General features: G+C 41.1%; 1 protein-coding gene and 1 long non-coding RNA gene across 7 annotated transcripts in view; one reads left to right on the top strand and one right to left on the bottom strand.

The window, feature by feature from the left end:
• The window catches only part of SLC12A2 (solute carrier family 12 member 2), a 106,544-nt gene extending 100,155 nt beyond the window's left edge, over positions 1-6,389 (bottom strand). For both annotated transcript variants that reach the window (XM_012447974.2, XM_012447980.2), the window contains exon 1: positions 5,628-6,389. In XM_012447974.2, the coding sequence (XP_012303397.2) occupies positions 5,628-6,389 (762 nt within the window). The remainder of the gene's footprint in view (positions 1-5,627) is intronic.
• An 850-nt stretch (positions 6,390-7,239) lies between these two features.
• LOC105714106 (uncharacterized) overlaps positions 7,240-17,915 on the top strand; it is a 171,921-nt gene continuing 161,245 nt past the window's right edge. For 4 of the 5 annotated variants that reach the window (XR_010338757.1, XR_010338758.1, XR_010338759.1 and 1 more), the window contains exon 1: positions 7,422-8,016. This is a non-coding gene — a long non-coding RNA (uncharacterized LOC105714106). Of the gene's footprint in view, positions 7,325-7,421; positions 8,017-17,915 lie in introns of those variants that run through there. The other variant, XR_010338756.1, reaches the window with a different exon arrangement.

The raw sequence follows: 17,915 nt of genomic DNA, 5'->3' as shown, positions 1-17,915 counted from the left end.
TTTAGTCCTTTAAATTCCAGTCTCACAGGATTCTAAAATGTATAAACATAAATAAATATACATAGAGAAGGTATCAATTATGATTAGCAGTCTACTGATTTTTTGCAATATTTTAAATCCCAAAATTTATCTTTCCAACCCAGGAAATTAAAATTTTTAAGCTAAAAATTAAAAGCCGTTTTCTTAAATTCAACTATTTAACAAACCAGTAACTATAATTTTACCTGTTTGCCACATTGTAGAACTAATTTAGTCAGTGTATACCAGGAAGAATGCATATAGTATTATGGGTAAGCCTGGCTTCAATGGCAAGTAGCATGGGTTTAGCAGGGTAGAGCCCCTGGCAAAACTGTGAAATCAGCCAAATTTGACTTTGCCACATGTAAATATTTCTTATCAGTGTCCCACCTTTACCCAGTCCTGGAGACTACTCTACTCTTCCCCCTTCCCTGATGAGACACATTCTTGTTCCTCCAGGGTGACTTTCAAGGACTAAAGCTATACACTGAAATGATTAATAGTGTGTGAAATTTCTTGACCAGACATCAGCACAGTCCACTCAAAGAAGCAGCTCAGTGTTAGAAGGGATATTGTAATTTTTTAATGTTTTACTTAAAGTCCTTGTTAAGTGACAGGAACTGCTCACCTGATTTGTACATTTCATTAACAAATCTTTATTTTTGAAGACAAAAAAAACACAAAGATGCTACTGAAGAAGTCATAATAGTCAACATTCAAATCATCACATCTCCTCATTTCTGTCAGTTACATAACCATTCGACTCTCAGGAGTTCAAGGTAGAGATATAGTGGTAGTAATCCCCAAGAGGTCCCCCTCAACATCTTTTTTATCTTAGAACAGGTCTAAGGGACAGAAAAGAAGAGAGAAAATGAGAAGAACCTGTTGCTACTACGTCCTAGCATTAAAGTCAGAAAAACCTGGATGTGAAATCCAAACCCAGCTGTACTACTTTTTCTTTTGGACAGGGTCTTGCTGTGTTGCCCATGCTGAAGACCACTGGCTGTTCACAGGCATGATCACAGTGCACTCTCTAACTCCTGGGCTCAAGCAATCCTCCTGCCTCAGCCTCCCAAGTAGCTGGGACAACAGGCTCCTACCATGGTGCCTGTCCTCCAGCTATACTTTCTATATCAGTGGCTTTTAAGCAATGTCTTCTGTTTCTTTTCTTTTCTTTTCTTTTCTTTTTGAGATGGAATTTCACTTATTGCCCAGGCTGGAGTGCAATGGTGCAGTCTTGGCTCACTGCAACCACCACCTCCTGGGTTGATGCTATTCTCCTGCCTCAGCCTCCCGAGTAGCTGGGATTACAGGCATGTGCCACCACACCTGGCTAATTTTATATTTTTAGTAAAGACAGGGTTTCACCATGTTGCTAAGGCTGGTCTCGAACTCCTGACCTCAGGTGATCTGCCCACCTCAGCCTCACCAAGTGCTGGGATTACACGCGTGAGCCACTGCACCCAGCCAATTTCTTCTATTAGCCCATTTTATCTTGAGTAAAATGTGTATAAGACCTGTTTCTTAGGAATTAATGAAAATCCAACAAGCAATGTGACACATAAAAGACAATACAGCTCCCTTGACCTTTCCCCTTGCTAATGAGAAAGGCAAAAACAGAGGAACCATATGGAAACCTTTGACATACCACCAGCAAAAGGCTCCTAAGCCTTGGCCCAAGGACAACTGTAAGAGTAATGCTATCTTCAAAAACAAAAACATTAGAAATTATGGTTTAGCAGTCAAAACGGTAAAACGAAAAACAAAACGAAAACTATTTTAATAATCCTTTAAATCCACTCAGAGCTAGTATGGATTGTCCACCACTCTTACTTTCCACATTTGATAATCTTGCATTCTATCAAACACGTTGAAGATGTCTATCAAATACTACCTTGTTATGCTCCACTTTTTATTTCTTCCTGTAGGGCCAAATATCCATACTTTAAGTTTTCACTGTGTGTGTGTGTGTGTGTGTGTGTGTGTGTGTGTGTGTCGGGCGGGGGGGTGGTCTGTGTGTACGTATACACATTTTAAAATCAATTCCTGGCATTAGCTTTGAAGAGTTTCCACCTTTTTAAAAACTATTTTCTCTCAGCTTCCCCCAACATTGCTCTCCAGATTATTTGACAGTATGGCAGCTCTTCCTTAATTTCTTTTGCTAGGGGCTCCTCTATCTCTAACAGAACTTTAAACAATCTCCAGGTCCAATACCAGATCTTATTTTCTGTTCTCTTATCTACCACTCTCCCTAAGTAATTTAGTCCATGGCTTTAAGCAACCAAACCTTTATATGTAAACATACACACTTGGAATAAATGTCTTTACAGGCTACTCAAACAGAATAGCCTAAAATACAAACTTCTCCCAACCATCAAATCTATTCCTCCTCCAATCTTTCTCACTTTAAGCAACAGTACTAACATCTACTAAGTTTCTCAAGTTTAAAATCTGGAAGTCAGCTTCTATATCACTCCCACATCCAATCCTTTCTGCCACCAACCTTTACTATCTCTCACCCAGACCATAGTAATCATTTGAGTCTCTTTGCTTCCATTCTTGCCCCTGCCAATCCATTCTCCACCCAGAGCCTAGAGATGGTAAAACAAAATGGATCATGTGACTACCTCACACAAAATTCTTCAATAGCATCCCACTACGTTTATAATGAAAAACACTGATCTCCTTTTAGTTATGTGAATACACCACTCTTTCTCACCGCGTTACCTTCATGTACGCTGTCCCATTGGTCTGGACTGTCATTCTATCCAATCATTAACTTACCCTTCAGGTCTCAGCTTCAATGTCATACTTCTCAAAAAAGGCCTTCCCAAAACTCAATTAAAATTAGGTCCTATTATATCTTTACAAGTATCCTTTTCTTACATAATGTCAAAAAAAAAAGTTATTAATTATGTTATCTGTCCAACTATTTTGTTAATGTCTGTCTAGGCAGAAGCAGGTTTGCTAATCACCACATAATCCCACAGTGTCACAACCATGTTGCCAACATCTAAGATACTCCCTTCCCCAATAACTATTTAATAAATGGAGAACTCATGAGTGCCGTTACTAACTAGAATGGCTATATAACACAGCAAGATGCACCAAGGATATTTAACTATTTCCCTACAGTTGGACATCTACGCAAAATACTTTTAAAAAGTCAGTGATGGATAATGAAAGGAATTCAACTGGAGGGAAGATAAGCCAGTCCTTTTCCCTAACAAGTTTCTGAGGTCTTTTACTTCTTTTGTTCTTCTATAGTTCTCAAGAGTTAGTCCCATGGTAGACACTTACACACTTAGTAGACCGAAGTAGAGTACATGCCAATCAGTCAACTGCTAGAATTAGGTGTTACAGAAATTCTAAATATTATAATTCACTGAAGGCTAGAATCATTAGAGAAAGTATTAGAGAGGTAGAAGTCAATTTAGACAGAGTAAGGGACAACTTCCAGGGATCCAGCCAACCTACTTTATCACCCCACCTGTCTGTACCTCCTTCAACAGTAGTATGTAGTCATATTTGTACTACTTAACACCATTTCTTTAATCCATCTGCTAAAATTCTAAGCAAAATTATCTTCAATATGTAGTTATTAGTTAACACAATAAAACAGTGGCCATAAAGATTATGAGTGGCAAAAGGTAAAAAAACTATGAAGAATTAACTATCTGTTGCATAAATGAAACTGGATATAACATTTTATATACTACATTCACCTAATAGCATAAGAATTAAGAGAATCTGAAATGGGGATCCTAGAGTCTTCTGAAGGGCCACTATAAGAGGGAAATAATAACTACTCTAGCCATTATTTTTCAGGCACTGAACATGATCACTTTTATTGCATTTTTTCTAATCTTCATGATAACCCTGGAAAGTTCAAGCTAAGAGACTGAGTGACTTCTTCAACTACCATACAGCTAACAATACAGGTGTTGTTTTTCAGACACTTTGAACCAAAAAGTCCAGCAAAAAACACAAACACAATCTAAAGTTTTAGAGAACTTAAAGTGTTCTATTGAGATAATTTAAAACAGCCAAAACTTCCCTAGGAAGTATATAAGCTCAAGATATATAACTTTCAACTGGAAGTCTTTCTAAAATGTATGGGCAAATACAGATCGCTTTACTGTTCACCTACTTGGCTTTGGTAAAATAAATTTAAAATGTATCTGTATAATATTTTCATTAGTAAAAATGTTCTAAGAAAAGCTAAACTGCCCGCTCCTTATCTACTTTTGTCTACAATGATTTTTGAGTTTTGAAAAGAAAAAAGAAGAGACTTGAAAGAAACTACAGGAGTACGAATAAAAGAAACGTTTTAGACATTGTTTTGCTTCTGATTATGACAAAATACCACAACGCAATAACAAGAATAGTATTATCTAAAGCTAAATGATGTCAGGCTTTTAAACAATCAATAAGCTGTAAGAGTTGGGACCTCTGTAATTACCTCTGTGTGAATGTTACATTATCAAACACTGGGACAAGTACAGTCTTGTATGAAATGACTGTATAAGATCAAATAATTATATCCAAAAGAAATCACATACTGAATTTAAACTTTTCCACACTGTGATCATTTCAACCTATGTGGTACCATCCTCTTGTTCACAAAATTCCATCAATGTAGTCATTATACACTTGGAAAGACTTCAAGTAATCCCGGCTCATAACGCAGTTAAACATTAATAAAATCTCAAAAGTATCAACGTTATCTCAAAACAATGATATTGAACACTGAGGAAATAAGTCTTATGTGACCCTAAAAAATAGATTTACAAAAATAAATGAGTTTATGGGGATGATTTTCTATTTATAAAGTATAACTGCTTATCGCAAAGACCCCAAAGGTCTTTCTGGTCATCCTCTATAGAAAAACCAATTCTCCTGTTTCCCTTCTTTCTTGAAAGACTCGCCCCTCCCCCTATTTTTTTTTTTTTTTAAATATAGACCTTTCCCAAAACGTTTTCATTGCAAACAAAAAAAAAAAAAAAAAAAGATTTATGTCATTATCAGGAACAGCGTGTCCCAAGACAAGATTTCTATGATCCTTTGCATCTTCAGCATTGCAAGAATTGAGCTTTAACAACTCATAGACCATAAACACACCCCATTAAAATTTTCCTTCAAACACCAACGTCCCCACTCTTGGGATTCCTAACAGGCGTACATAAGCCAATAATACAATCTTTAAAAAGGACATAGCTGATAGGTGCTCTCCAACCTCTCCCAAGAGGTCCTCACCTAAACCTCCTGCACATTCCCTTCTCAGGGGCCCACAAACACAACTGTCATTCAGAGGGGTGGTGACTGTTAAGCGTGGATGAGAAAGAAAGTGCACAGGAGATACATAACTGGATGGGGAAGGTTGTTAAAGGCAGTCTCTCCAGTATCACGTAACCAGCCAAACCCGCTGCAAACTTTTAAGAGATTAAGTTACATTCCTCTGCAATTCCACCCTTGACAGCTGAATCCAGAGATGCCAGCAAGTCGTGCATGTCCACTCTCGCCAGCTCACCCGGGAAGAGTCTGCAGCCACATCCCGAGGTCAGCATGCACCAGGGGCTGGGGAAAAAAAGAAGGCTGGGCGAGCTCACCTTTTCCAGCTCGTCGTGAAGCTCCGCCAGGCTGGGCCGGAGCAGCTTCTCGCCCAACTGCGCGGCTGTGTGCCGGTAGTGATCGATCCTGGGCACAGCGTCCATGGTGTTGTGGCCGAAGGTGCGCAGGTAGTAGGTGTTGGTGTGGGTATCATAGTAGTAGTGCTGGTGGTGCCCACTGCCGCCGCCGCCGGAGTGCAGGCTGCTGCCCTCGCTCAGTACCGTGTCCCCGCCGTTCTGGAAGCTCACGTTGGGCCCTTCGCCTCCGACCCCGGCCACATCCGACAGGCTGTCTTCAGCCGAAGAGGAGGCAGCCGGGTCCACGAAGTTAACGCGGAAGCGCCCCTTGGCTTCCTCGCTGCTCTTAGCCGGCCCGCTCTCGCCGCTGGCTTTCCCGTCCGCAGGGGTCTGCTTGGCCCCCGCCCCAGCACCAGCCGCCGCCGCCGCCGCCGCCGCCGCCGCCGCCGCCGCCGCAGCAGCAGCTGCCCGTCCGGCGTTCTCGGAAACCAGGTCCACCTGGAAACGGCTCTGGCTCGGGGTGGGCCCCAAGGGTCTGCCTAGCCCGTCTCCGCCAGCCGCAGCGCCCTCACCGAGGACCCCGCCGCCGTCCCGGCTCCCGGGCGCAGCATCCTCCGGCAACGAGGGCACAGCTGTGCCGGGCAGTTCCACCCTGGCGGCGGCCGGCGCAGCGGCTGACGGCGTCTCCCCGACCCGAGCCAGTCCAGGGGCGCCGGAGGAGGGCGCCGTGGGCCCCGGCTCCATCGCTGCCCGACCCTCGGCGGAACTGCTGAGCCCGGCGGACGTCTCCGGCAGCGCGCCCTCCGCGCCCCTGGCCCGCTAGCTGCCGCTAGCCGGACGGGCACAGAAGCCACCGGTAGCCGAGCGAGCGCGCGAGTGCGGCGGGCGCGGGGCGGGCCCCGCTGTTTAAAGCCTCGGCGGAGCCGCTGCGGCGGCGGCGGCGGCTGGAGCAGCAGCACGCGGGAGGCGGGGCCGGAGGCTCCCCCGCCCCTCAGCCCGCCCACCCGCGGTCCCGCAGCGGCGCGCGGCGGACGCTCCTCAGCGAACCGCTCCTTCGCGGATCCCGCGCGACCCCACGCGAAAGCGGCCCGTGCGAGGATGGCGGCTAGCCAGTCCGCGCCCGGCCTCGGACAGTGCGGACAACACGAGCGACGCAATCGGGGAGCAGGCGCGGCTACGCGCCGCCTCAGTGATGTGGCCGGGATGATCTCCGCGCCGCTACCTCCTCTTCCGTCGCCCTGCACCCACGCCTTCACCTCCCTCCCCCGCCGCGCTCTGCGGCGAAGAGAAGCGGGTTCCCCGGCCGCCTCCCCTCTCTCCGCCCCGGGGCCGCGCGCCAGTGGACCGGCAGCCCAGGTCACGGGGCTGCGGACGGTGCACCGGCCCTGCCTCGCCTCACGCCGGTAGCTGATGCTCCCGCGGCAGCTGCCACCCCAGTGCCCCAGCCCGGGCTTCACAAGCTCTCGCCCGCTGGGTTTTTTTCCCCCGCTTTGGTGAACTCGCAGTACTTGGGCTGAGCCGGCGAAATCTCGCGAGATGCCGCAGGCGTCAGTGCCGCTTCCCACTTAGGCGTGTGGTACCCGAGGTCTGGCTGGAGCCGCAGGCCCGGCGTGGTTCCTGCGGGCGATGCGGGGGGCTTTCCGGTCAGGGCCGCGGTCGCTTCCGGAGCCGCAGTCTAGGTGTGCTCCCCAGCCTGCTTTGCTCCGGGCTCTGGCCCTCTGCCGCGAATCTCCGCTCTTAACTCCGGGCCTGAACCCGAGGGAGGCAGGATTTCCTCTGTGCCGCTTTCCAGCGGTAGACTCACCCTGCCAGGCAGACCCAGATTGGCATAACCAGAGATTAATTCCAGTTGTAATGCTGTGGGTGTCTCCACACTTCTGATGACACCTTTATTTTAAAAGCTGATGTTCTAAGATGAGAAGGGAGCCTCTTTGAGATGTCATGTTGTTTCAAGAGGAGTTTTAATCTAAGGCATTTCCAAAAGTGATAAGCTCATCTCTCAGAATACAATGCCCGCAATAAACTACCAGTGGAGTCCTTACCAGGAGGTTTCTGCCTGATTTGGGTTGTGCAAAATTCCTCTGTTTATATAGAAACAGAAAGTTGCTCCTCTGCAGGTCTATTTTCTCTTAGGTACAATTTAAGGGAATGTAACTGTTTTCCAACTTTCTTAGCAGCAGAATTTTTAAAAACTAAATTATGCCCAAAGTCTTAAGTAAAATCAATGAATGGCATCCTCCAATCACTTGCGTTTAATGTACTTTATTTTTGTATTTTTAAACTTGACTTATGGGAACGAACACCATCGTTTGCTGAACACTTGAAACGTGAAGAAAGAGCCACAGAGTTGGCAGAACTATTTGAAAATGCTGTAAGTAAAAGCCGCAACCAGGCAATTTTCAAAAAATTGTCATAACCATGATCTTATTTGAACTTGACAACTTTTCAGCCTATTTTATTATCTCTATTTTAAAAGTTGGTGAGAGAAAAACAGCTGTCGCATTAGGATTTTTAAAGCTCCTTTTGAGCTTTAGTAATAACCAGAGGAGGCCAGAAAAATCAGGTGGTCCTTTAAGCAGTGCAGTTTTCTGCTAGGGAACTGCTGCATTAATAGTTGATCTGTGCAGTACCTTTCAGCTCCACAACTAATTCTGCCACTATTGGAATTCAACATTCATTTAGTTGAATGAATATTGAACACCTACTATAAGCTACTCTGTATTTATGGGATATAGCAATGAGCAAAACAGACAATCCCATCTTTGATGGAGTTCATTCTAGTGAGAGAGAGAGAGAGAAACAATGGACAAGATAACTAGATAAATTACATATCATCCAAGTAGGGAGTACTAAGGAAAGGGAAATGGGATATTTGTGTGAAATGGGGATCGTAAAATTTTCTATGTGGCCTCACTGAGAAGGTGACATTTGAGTGAGGAAGTGAGTTATGTGAATTTTTGGGAAAAGAATGTTCCAAGCAGAGGAAAACCAAAAACCCCAAGGTAGGAACATGCCTAGCATGCTCATGGAATTGCATGTAGGCCACTTTGGCTGGAACTTGCTTAAGAGATGGGAAGAATCAAAGGCAATTACATCAGAGAGCTTAGGATATGGGACGTAATAGATCAGAATGTTTAGGACCTTTATGGCTCTTAGACATACTTTGAGTAGAATGGTGTGTTGGTCAGCTCAGGCTGCCATAACAAAATACCATAGACTGGGTGGCTCAAACGGTAGAAATACATTTTTTCCCAGTTCTGCAGGCTGGAAAGTCTGAGATCAGAGTGCCAGCATGATCAGGTGCGGGTTTTCTTTTTGGCTTGCAGACAGTACCTTCTCAATGTCTCCTCACATGATAAAGAGAGAGCATTCTCTCTTCCTTTTCTTATAAGGGCTCCAGTTCTGTGGGATCAGGGCTTCATCCTGATGACCTCAGTTAACCTTAATTACCTCCTTAAAAGCACCATCTGCAATACAATCATATAGGTGTTAGGGTTTCAACATATGAATTTGGTGGGGGACACAATTCAGTCCTTGGCAGATGGCAAGTTGTTGGAAGGTTTCAGCGAAGGAACGACATGATCTGCCACTTTTAAGGGTTGATCTAGCTGTCTTGTAGGTAGGCAAGGGGTAAGTGGTTGGGTGAAAGAAGCAAGATGTGTTAAAAGGTATTACAGCAATCCAGGAAGCAATAATAGGGCCTTGACCCCAGTGGGTAGCAGTGGAAATGGGGGAAAGTAGTTGAATTCCGGGGACACGATAGAATTCGCTGATGGATGTGGAGTGTGAGAGAGTCCAAGGGTTTTGGCCTGAGCAACTGAAAGAATGGTATCGCTATTTTCTGAGATGGAGAAGGAGGTTGAAGGAACAGCTTTGGGTGGGATGAATATCAGGAGCTTAGTCTGAGATGTCCATTGGAGAAAACACACAAATGTGTAGAAATAATAAATAGTAGTTACTCATATAAATGTGTAACTGCAAACAGAAGTTGTAGGAGAGAGGAACATGGTATAAAGAGAATGCAAAATAGGCTAGATTTAGTCAAGATGGAAGTGACTTTTCAGCAAAGGTCTAAAGGAAAACTAGGACCAAACTGTAACTTGCAGAGTGTTTCAAATGGGAAATATTGTGGACAAATGCCCTCATGGAGTGAGCAGGGACTGTCAAGAAGGTTGAAATCAGTTTGGTTAAAGCACAGGGGTTAGGAGGCAAAAGTAGTAAGAGATGAGTCTGTATTCTAAAAGCTCTATGAAAATATTAATGGGTTTCTAGATAGAGGGGCACATGATCAGATTTGCACTTATTAGAACTCTCTAGGCCTGGCATTGTGGCTCACGCCTGTAATCCCAACACAACACTTTGGGAGGCCAAGGCAGGTGTATGGCTTGAACTCAGGAGTTTGAGACCAGTCTGGGCAACAATGATAAAACTCCATCTCTACCAAAAAAAAAAAAAAAAAAGCCGGGCATGGTGGCATGCACCTGTAGTCCCAGCTCCCTGGGAGGCTGAGGTGGGAGGATCACTTGAGGTGGAGGTTGTAGTGAGCTATGATTGCACCACAGCATCCAGCCTGGGCGAGAGAGTGAGATGCTGTCTCAAAAAATAAATAAATGAAAATAAAACTAGTTATATTGTGAGTAGAAGAGGGAAGAAGAGGAAGAGGAAGCATGGGAAGGCAGGACACAATTTCACTAATCTAGTCTTGAGTTGATAATAGTAATAGTAGCTAACCTTTATAGAGGATTTATGTCCTGGATACTGTGCCAAAATCTATACATATGTAATCTTACTTAATTCTCACAACACTATGAAGAAAATCATAGGATTATACCCATTTTACAGATGAAAAACTTGGTTAAGTAAAAAATAAGTAATTCCAACATTAATGACCACATAAAACACCTACAAAGGGCGTGTGGCCTAAGAGGTGAGAAGAAAATCAGATGAAGGCATTTGAAAATAGGATCAGCTGTGTTAAATTGTGCCAAGGGGCAGAGAAAGGTGAGTTGACTATATATTGACTTTATTAACATGTATTAGCCAACAAAATGAGAGAGCAATGTAGTGAGGGGAGGGCCACAAACATTCCAGGAGATATCAAAATGTGAAACATAAAGAAAAATTTCTCAGGAGAGGTCTCCTTTACTTAATTGTTGGCAAACATTTCATTGTCAGACTTAATGGTCAGTTTAGAGACTAACCTTGAGAACAGACTTGCTGTCAGTGCCATGGTGGGGACCTGACTGACTTTGCTCTATTTCCTTTGTTGCCACAAGATCAGCCTTTGACAATGTGTGTATCTGAGTACTTAATAATATGTATTTCATGTACTTGGAATTTTAAGATTAGAAGTGACTTGCATAGTTGTTATTCCAAACTTGTCAATTCACGAATGTCAAAATGTCCTAAAAGAAGATATAAATTATGTTAGACCTACAACTTCTCATATCTGCAGCATCAGAACATGTGAAGTGCAAAGCCACATAGAACCTTTAAAGTCAGCTCCCTTTCTTTTCCTTTTTTTCTTTTTCTTTATAGTGAGTTTTAAACTAGCTCCCTTTCTTTTCTTTTTTTTTTCTTATAGTGAGTTTTAGTGTGCTTAGTTTAGTTGTACTGTGCTTTTCCTCTAGGTAATATATAAATTAATATTTGTAAATTATATCTTTCAAAAGAGAGAGCTCAAGTTTTTTTGCTTACCCAAGTAGTAAATTTATGACAAATGCACTTAAAAAAACAGTCTTTTTCTTTCTTATCCCTATTTTTGTCTACACATGTATTTGTCATAAAGCTAGTCAAGGAAATCTTTTACAATTTAAATTCTGTATTAGAAAAGTTATTTGTGATTACTTTTGTACTTCTAACAGGCTGTGGATATTTGCAAACTTCAAAGTTATCAAATATTAATATTTGAGGTAAATACTTTTGCATATTAGCTTAGTGATGACACATTTGGACTCTGGCACCAGGTAGCCTGGATTTGAATCTCTGCTCCACTAGTTGTTGTATGATCTTGGCCTAGTGTCACCTCTGTGCCTCAGTTTCCTAGTCTATAAAATGGGGTATAATAGTGGTAGCTTTTTTTTTTTTTTTTAGACAGGGTCTCACTCTGTCACCCAGTCTGGAGTGCGTGATGAGATTATAGCTCGCTGCAGGCTTCATCTCCCAGGCTCAAGTGATCTTCCCACCTCAGCCTCTTGAGTAGCTGGGACCACAGGTATAGGCCACCATGCCCAGCTAATTTTTTTTGGTTTTTGTAGATATAGGGTTTTCCCATGTTGCCTAAGCTAGTCTTGAACTCCTGGACTTAAGCAATCTGCCAGCCTGGGCTTTCGGAAGTGCTGGGATTATAGGCGTGAGCCACCACACCCAGCTTTCTTATAGAGCTATGAGAATTACATAAAGTGCTATTTGTAAGAAACTTAGAACAGTGCCTGATAACATAGTAAGGCCTAATGTATGTAAATATTAAATAAATACTTAAAACTTAATATTTTATTCAAAAAGCAAATAGTGCTAAGATACGACCTAAAGGTATTTTTACAAGTATATCCTGTTTTGTTTTTTACTTTGCTTTTTGTTTTGATTTTGAGAGGTATTTAGGTAATTTTTTGAGTAGCACATAAGTGATTTTTTTTTTATGTTACAGATTTTTAGGGCAGTTTTTACTGTCATTATGTTGCTGCCGTATATTTGGAAGAAGCAACAAGCCCAGACAAAGGATGATTCTTTTTTATTCATCTTAAATCCATTCTTTTTTCCTTCACCTGAGCCCTTTAAAACTAATGTGGTAAATTGGTGGGTGTCTGTAATCCCAGCTACTACAGCGGCTGAGCCAGGAGTATCACTTCAGCCCCAAAGTTCAAAACCAACCTGGGCAAAATAGCAAGACTCCTATCTAAAAGCAAAATCTGTGTAAATATGTTATAGGAACATTTTGTCTGCATTCACTACATTGCACTATACTTTAAAAAAAGAGATTTAAAATACAAACACTGACACTTCAAAAACACACATGTACTTATATTTTAATAATTGGTTTAATTGCTCACCGTTTATGGAGTCAAATAATGCATTTCCTAACTGTACTTATATTTTATCAACATTAATGAAAAATCTCTAATATTTTTATCTTCTATTATATTTCTTAATGATTAATCCATTTTCACTTTTAAAAAGCCATAAAAATAAGATTTTTTTTTTAAAAATGGAGTTTCACTCTGTTGCCCAGGCTGAAGTGCAGTGGCGTGATCTCGGCTCACTGCAACCTCCACCTCCTGGGTTCTAGTGATTCTCCTGCCTCAGCCTCTGTAATACCTGGGATTACAGGTATGTACCACCACACCCAGCTAATTTTGTATATTTAGTAAAGACAGAGTTTCTCCATGTTGATCAGGCTGGTCTCGAACTCTGGACCTGAGATGATCTGCATGCCTTGGCCTCCCAAGGTGCTGAGATTGCAGGCATGAGCCACTGCACCTGGCAAGATATGTTTTTATAATTATAAGGTGCCCAAAATTTTTTAAAAATCATAAATATGGAAAAGATCTTAAAGGGTTATGTAATAAGCCCCTACTTTGCAGTATATTCTACCTTTGACACTTTTTTTTTTAAGAATTTTTAGTAACACATCCTAGTGGTTACAAGTCCTTATACTGTAGCATTGGACATTAATAATCACTCAAATCCTTATCCAAGAATCAGATGTTTTTCTGAATGACTAAATTAAATTATTCTCATCATAATTCAATTTTTTTACTTCTTATCCCATTCTTCAGAGGTTACTGTAACCCATAGAAGTGTAAGATTGTTTTCAGTTTTATTTTCTAAATGATTTCCTTTTGCATGTCATTATAGGGCCAAATTTCTAAGTATGTAATTATTTTTATTACTTTCCTCTGGCCCTTTGCAAGTAATTTAATCTTCCTTTAAATGTGGTTCAAAACTATTAGGTTCAATATTGTAGTTTTTAAAAACATGATTATGAAGGTCTAAAGACAAATTGTTACAGTTCATGTAATTGTTTTCATTTAAAACTGAAGTAGCAGCTGACTTTGAATATGGCCCTGTGTATCAGCTCTTCTGACTAGTCAAGAAATGTTTCTTGTTGTTTTTGTTTTTATTTATTGTACTTTAGGTTCTGGGGTACATGTGCAGATCATGCAGGATATTTGCATAGGTACATACATGACAATGTGGCTTGATGCCTTCATCCTCCCGTCACCTATATCTGGCATTTCTCCTCATGTTATCCCTCCCCAAACTCCCCACCCCCCGCTGTCCCTCCCCTATCCCCCCACAACGGACCCCCGTGTGTGATGTTTCCTTCCCTGTGTCCATGTGTTCTCATTGTTCAACACCCACTTACGGGTAAAAACATGCGGTGCTTGATTTTCTGTTCTTGTGTCAGTTTGTTGAGAATGATGGTTTCCAGATTCATCCATGTCCCTACAAAGGATACGAACTCATCCGTTTTTATGGCTGCATAGTATTCCATGGCGTATATGTGCCATTTTCCTTGTCTAGTCTATTGTCCATGGGCATTTGGGTTGGTTCCAGGTCTTTGCTATTGTAAACAGTGCCTCAGTGAACGTACCTGTGCATGTGTCTTTATAATAGAAAGACCTGTAATCCTTTGGATATACCCAGTAATGGGATTGCTGGGTCAAATGGAATTTCTATTTCTAGGTCCTTAAGGAATCACTACACTGTCTTCCACAACGGTTGAACTAATTTACATTCCCACCAACAGTGTAAAAGTGTTCCTTTTTCTTCACATCCTCTCCAGCATCTGTTGTCTCCAGATTTCTTAATGATCGTCATTCTAACTAGTGTGAGATGGTATCTCAATGCGGTTTTGGTTTGCATTTCTCTAATGACCAGTGATGATGAGCATTTTTTCTTATGTTTATTGGCCTCATATATGTCTTTTCAAAAGTGTCTGTTCATGTCCTTCGACTACTTTTGAATGGGTTTGTTTGTTTTATTTCTTGTAAATCTGTTTTAGTTCTTTGTAGATTCTGGATATTAGCCCTTTGTCAGATGGGTAGATTGCAAAAATTTTTTCCCATTCTGTTGGTTGCCGATTCACTCTAATGATTGTTTCTTTTGCTGTACAGAAGCTGTGGAGTTCAATTAGATCCCATTTGTCTATTTTGGCTTTTGTTGCCAGTGCTTTTGGTGTTTTAGTCATTGCCTATGCCTATGTCCTGAATGGTTTTGCCTAGGTTTTCTCTTAGAGTTTTTATGTCGTTAGGTCTTATGCTTAAGTCTTTAATCCATTTGGAGTTAATTTTAGTGTGAGATGTCAGGAAGGGGTCCAGTTTCTGTTTTCTGCACATGGCTAGCCAGTTTTCCCAACACCATTTATTAAACAGGGAATCCTTTCCCCATTGCTTGTTTTTGTCAGATTTGTCAAAGATCAGATGGTTCTCCAACCATCTGACAAACCACACATCTACATGTGTGGCGTTGCCTCCAAGGCCTCTGTTCTGTTCCATTGATCTATATATCTCTGTTTTAGTACCAGTACCATGCTGTTTTGATTACTGTAACCTTGTAGTATAGTTTGAAGTCAGGTAGTGTGATGCCTCCAGTTTTGTTCTTTTTGCATAGGATTGTCTTGGCCATGCAGGCTCTCTTTTGGTTCCATGTGAAGTTTAAGGTGATTTTTTCCAGTTCTGTGAAGAGGGTCATTGGTAGCTTGATGGGGATAACGTTGAATCTATAAATTACTTTGGGCAGTATGGTCATTTTCATAATGTTGATTCTTCCTAACCATGAGCATGGAATGTTTTTCCATCTGTTTGTGTCCTCTCTTATTTCCTTGAGCAGTGGTTTGTAGTTCTCCTTGAAGAGGTCCTTTACATTCCTTGTTAGTTGTATTCCTAGGTATTTTATTCTCTTTGTAGCAATTGTGAATGGCAGTTTGCTCTTGATTTGGTTCTCTTTTAGTCTGTTATTGGTGTATAGGAATGCTTGTGATTTCTGCACATTGATTTTGTATTCTGAGACTTTACTGAAGTTGCTTTCCAGTTTCAGGAGATTTTGGGCTGAGATAGTGGGTTCTTCTAAATACACAGTCATGTCATCTGCAAATAGAGACAATTTGACTTCATTCTTTCCTAATTGAATATGCTTTATTTCTTTTCTTGCCTGAATACTCTGGCTAGAACTTCCAATATTATATTGAGTAGGAGTGGTGAGAAAGGGTATCCTTGTCTAGTGCCAGATTTCAAAGGGAATGCTTCCAGTTTTTGCCCATTCAGTATTATATTGGCTGTGGGTTTGTCATAGATAGCTTTTATTATTTTGAGATACGTTCTGTCGATACCTAGTTTATTGAGGGTTTTTAGCATAAAGGGCTATTGAATTTTGTCCAAGGCCTTCTCTGCATCTATTGAGATAATCATGTGGTTTTCGTCTTTGGTTCTGTTTATGTGGTGGATTACTTTTATAGACTTGCATATGTTAAACCAGCCTTGCATCCCCTGGATGAAGTCTTCTTGATCGTGATAGGTAAGTTTTTTGATGTGCTGTTGCAATTGGTTTGACTAAAATTCCATCTCAGTTGTAACCAATTCCTTTTTTTTTTTTTCTTTCAAGATTGGGTTTTGCTCTGTCATCCAGGCTGGAGTGCAGTGGCACCATCTAGGCTTACTGCAACCTCCACCTCCCAGGTTCAAGCAGTTCTCCTGCCTCAGCCTCCCAAGTTACTGGGATTACAGGCACCCATTACCAGGCTCGGTTAATTTGTTTATTTTTAGAAGAGACAGGGTTTCCTCATGTTGGCCAGGCTGGTCTTGAACGTCTGACTTCAAGTGATTCACCTGCCTTGGCCTCCCAAAGTGCTGGGATTACAGGCATGAGACACCACACCTGGTAGAATTGTAACAAATTTCTAAATACATAAAATTCTTAATATATATTCTACAATATATAAGATATATAAATATTAAATTCTTGATATATATTCCATAATACATAATTCCTGATATATAATAGAATATATATATCTTGATATATATATATTCTTGATATATATAATAGGATATATATCAAGAATTTAATATCTGTAAGAAGTCAAGTAATTAGATGTTTATTATAGTATCTTTCTAATTATAAAGTAATACATGTTTAATATAGAAGTTATAGGAAAAAAGCAAAAGGAAGTAACACAATGCCATCACCCTGAAATAATATCTTCCTGTTTATGGTATTACAAAATGATTTATTGTATGTTTTGTAATTTTTAAAACCAGTAACGTGGCTATTTCTCTGTATATGAAAATGGATATCTTGCAATTGCGTGATTTCTAATGGCTTCATAATATTGCATTATTTAGATTTATCATAATTTACTGAATCGATCACCTAATTCTGAACTCCATTTATTTCCTTTACGAATAAGAGCAAGCAGTGCTACATTGGATATCTTTGTGCATGTATCTTTCTTCTTGAGTATTTCCTTATGCTAAATTCTTAGAAGTGAAATAGCAGGGTATGGATATTTTTTAAAACTTTTGGCATACATATCAAAATTGATTTTCAGAAAGGTTATTATCAGTTTACCTTCTATCAACATGGTGTTTGAATGCCTGTCTTCCACCACCCTTATAAAGTCTGTGTAAAATCTTTCTTCTTAATCTTTGTTAGTCTGATTAGCAAAAAGAAAACGATAGTTTAATTTACAGATTATTGACTTCTCATAAGGTTATAGTTTTAAAATTAATTAATCATTTATATATTTTTATTTCTAAATTTCCTACTGATATCTGATATCTGTAGTAGACCATTACTGTATCCTAGAAGTGTGGTTTCCATTCTGTGGTTTCCGTTCTGTCTTCTTGTGGAAATAGCATACAAATTTTTGTTGTTGTTTTTGTTTGGGTTTTGTTTTGTTTCTTTGATGAAGTGGGAAAATTACCTCTCTGTGTGTATTTTTGGAAGTACATAATAAAGGAGCTTGCCTGCCCCAGCCACATTGTGAACATATGACCAAATATGCCAATCTGGCTCTCTTAAGTGTTTTGAATTTTGGGTGGTGTGATGCAGAGTCAGAAAGTTTGTAGGACTCTTAGTTGCTTATATCTCACTGCCTCCCTCTCTGAGGAACTGCCTTGTCTGAGGGCAGCCCAAGGCCACTGACTGGCTGAAGGTCGATATAAAGGGCACTGACTCTGGGATAATTCTAAAGAGCCAATAACTCAAAGAACACCCTGTAGGATGGACTGAGGCTTCAGCTGCATCCTCATTGTGAGTCTGCTTCTTCCT

Source organism: Aotus nancymaae, unplaced genomic scaffold, assembly GCF_030222135.1.
Source record: "Aotus nancymaae isolate 86718 unplaced genomic scaffold, 86718_ANA_hifiasm-v0.15.2.pri h1tg000064l_1, whole genome shotgun sequence".
Classification (NCBI taxonomy): Eukaryota; Metazoa; Chordata; class Mammalia; order Primates; family Aotidae; genus Aotus; species Aotus nancymaae.
Note: the sequence above shows the minus strand (reverse complement) of the source record. Positions and strands in the feature narration are given on the sequence as shown.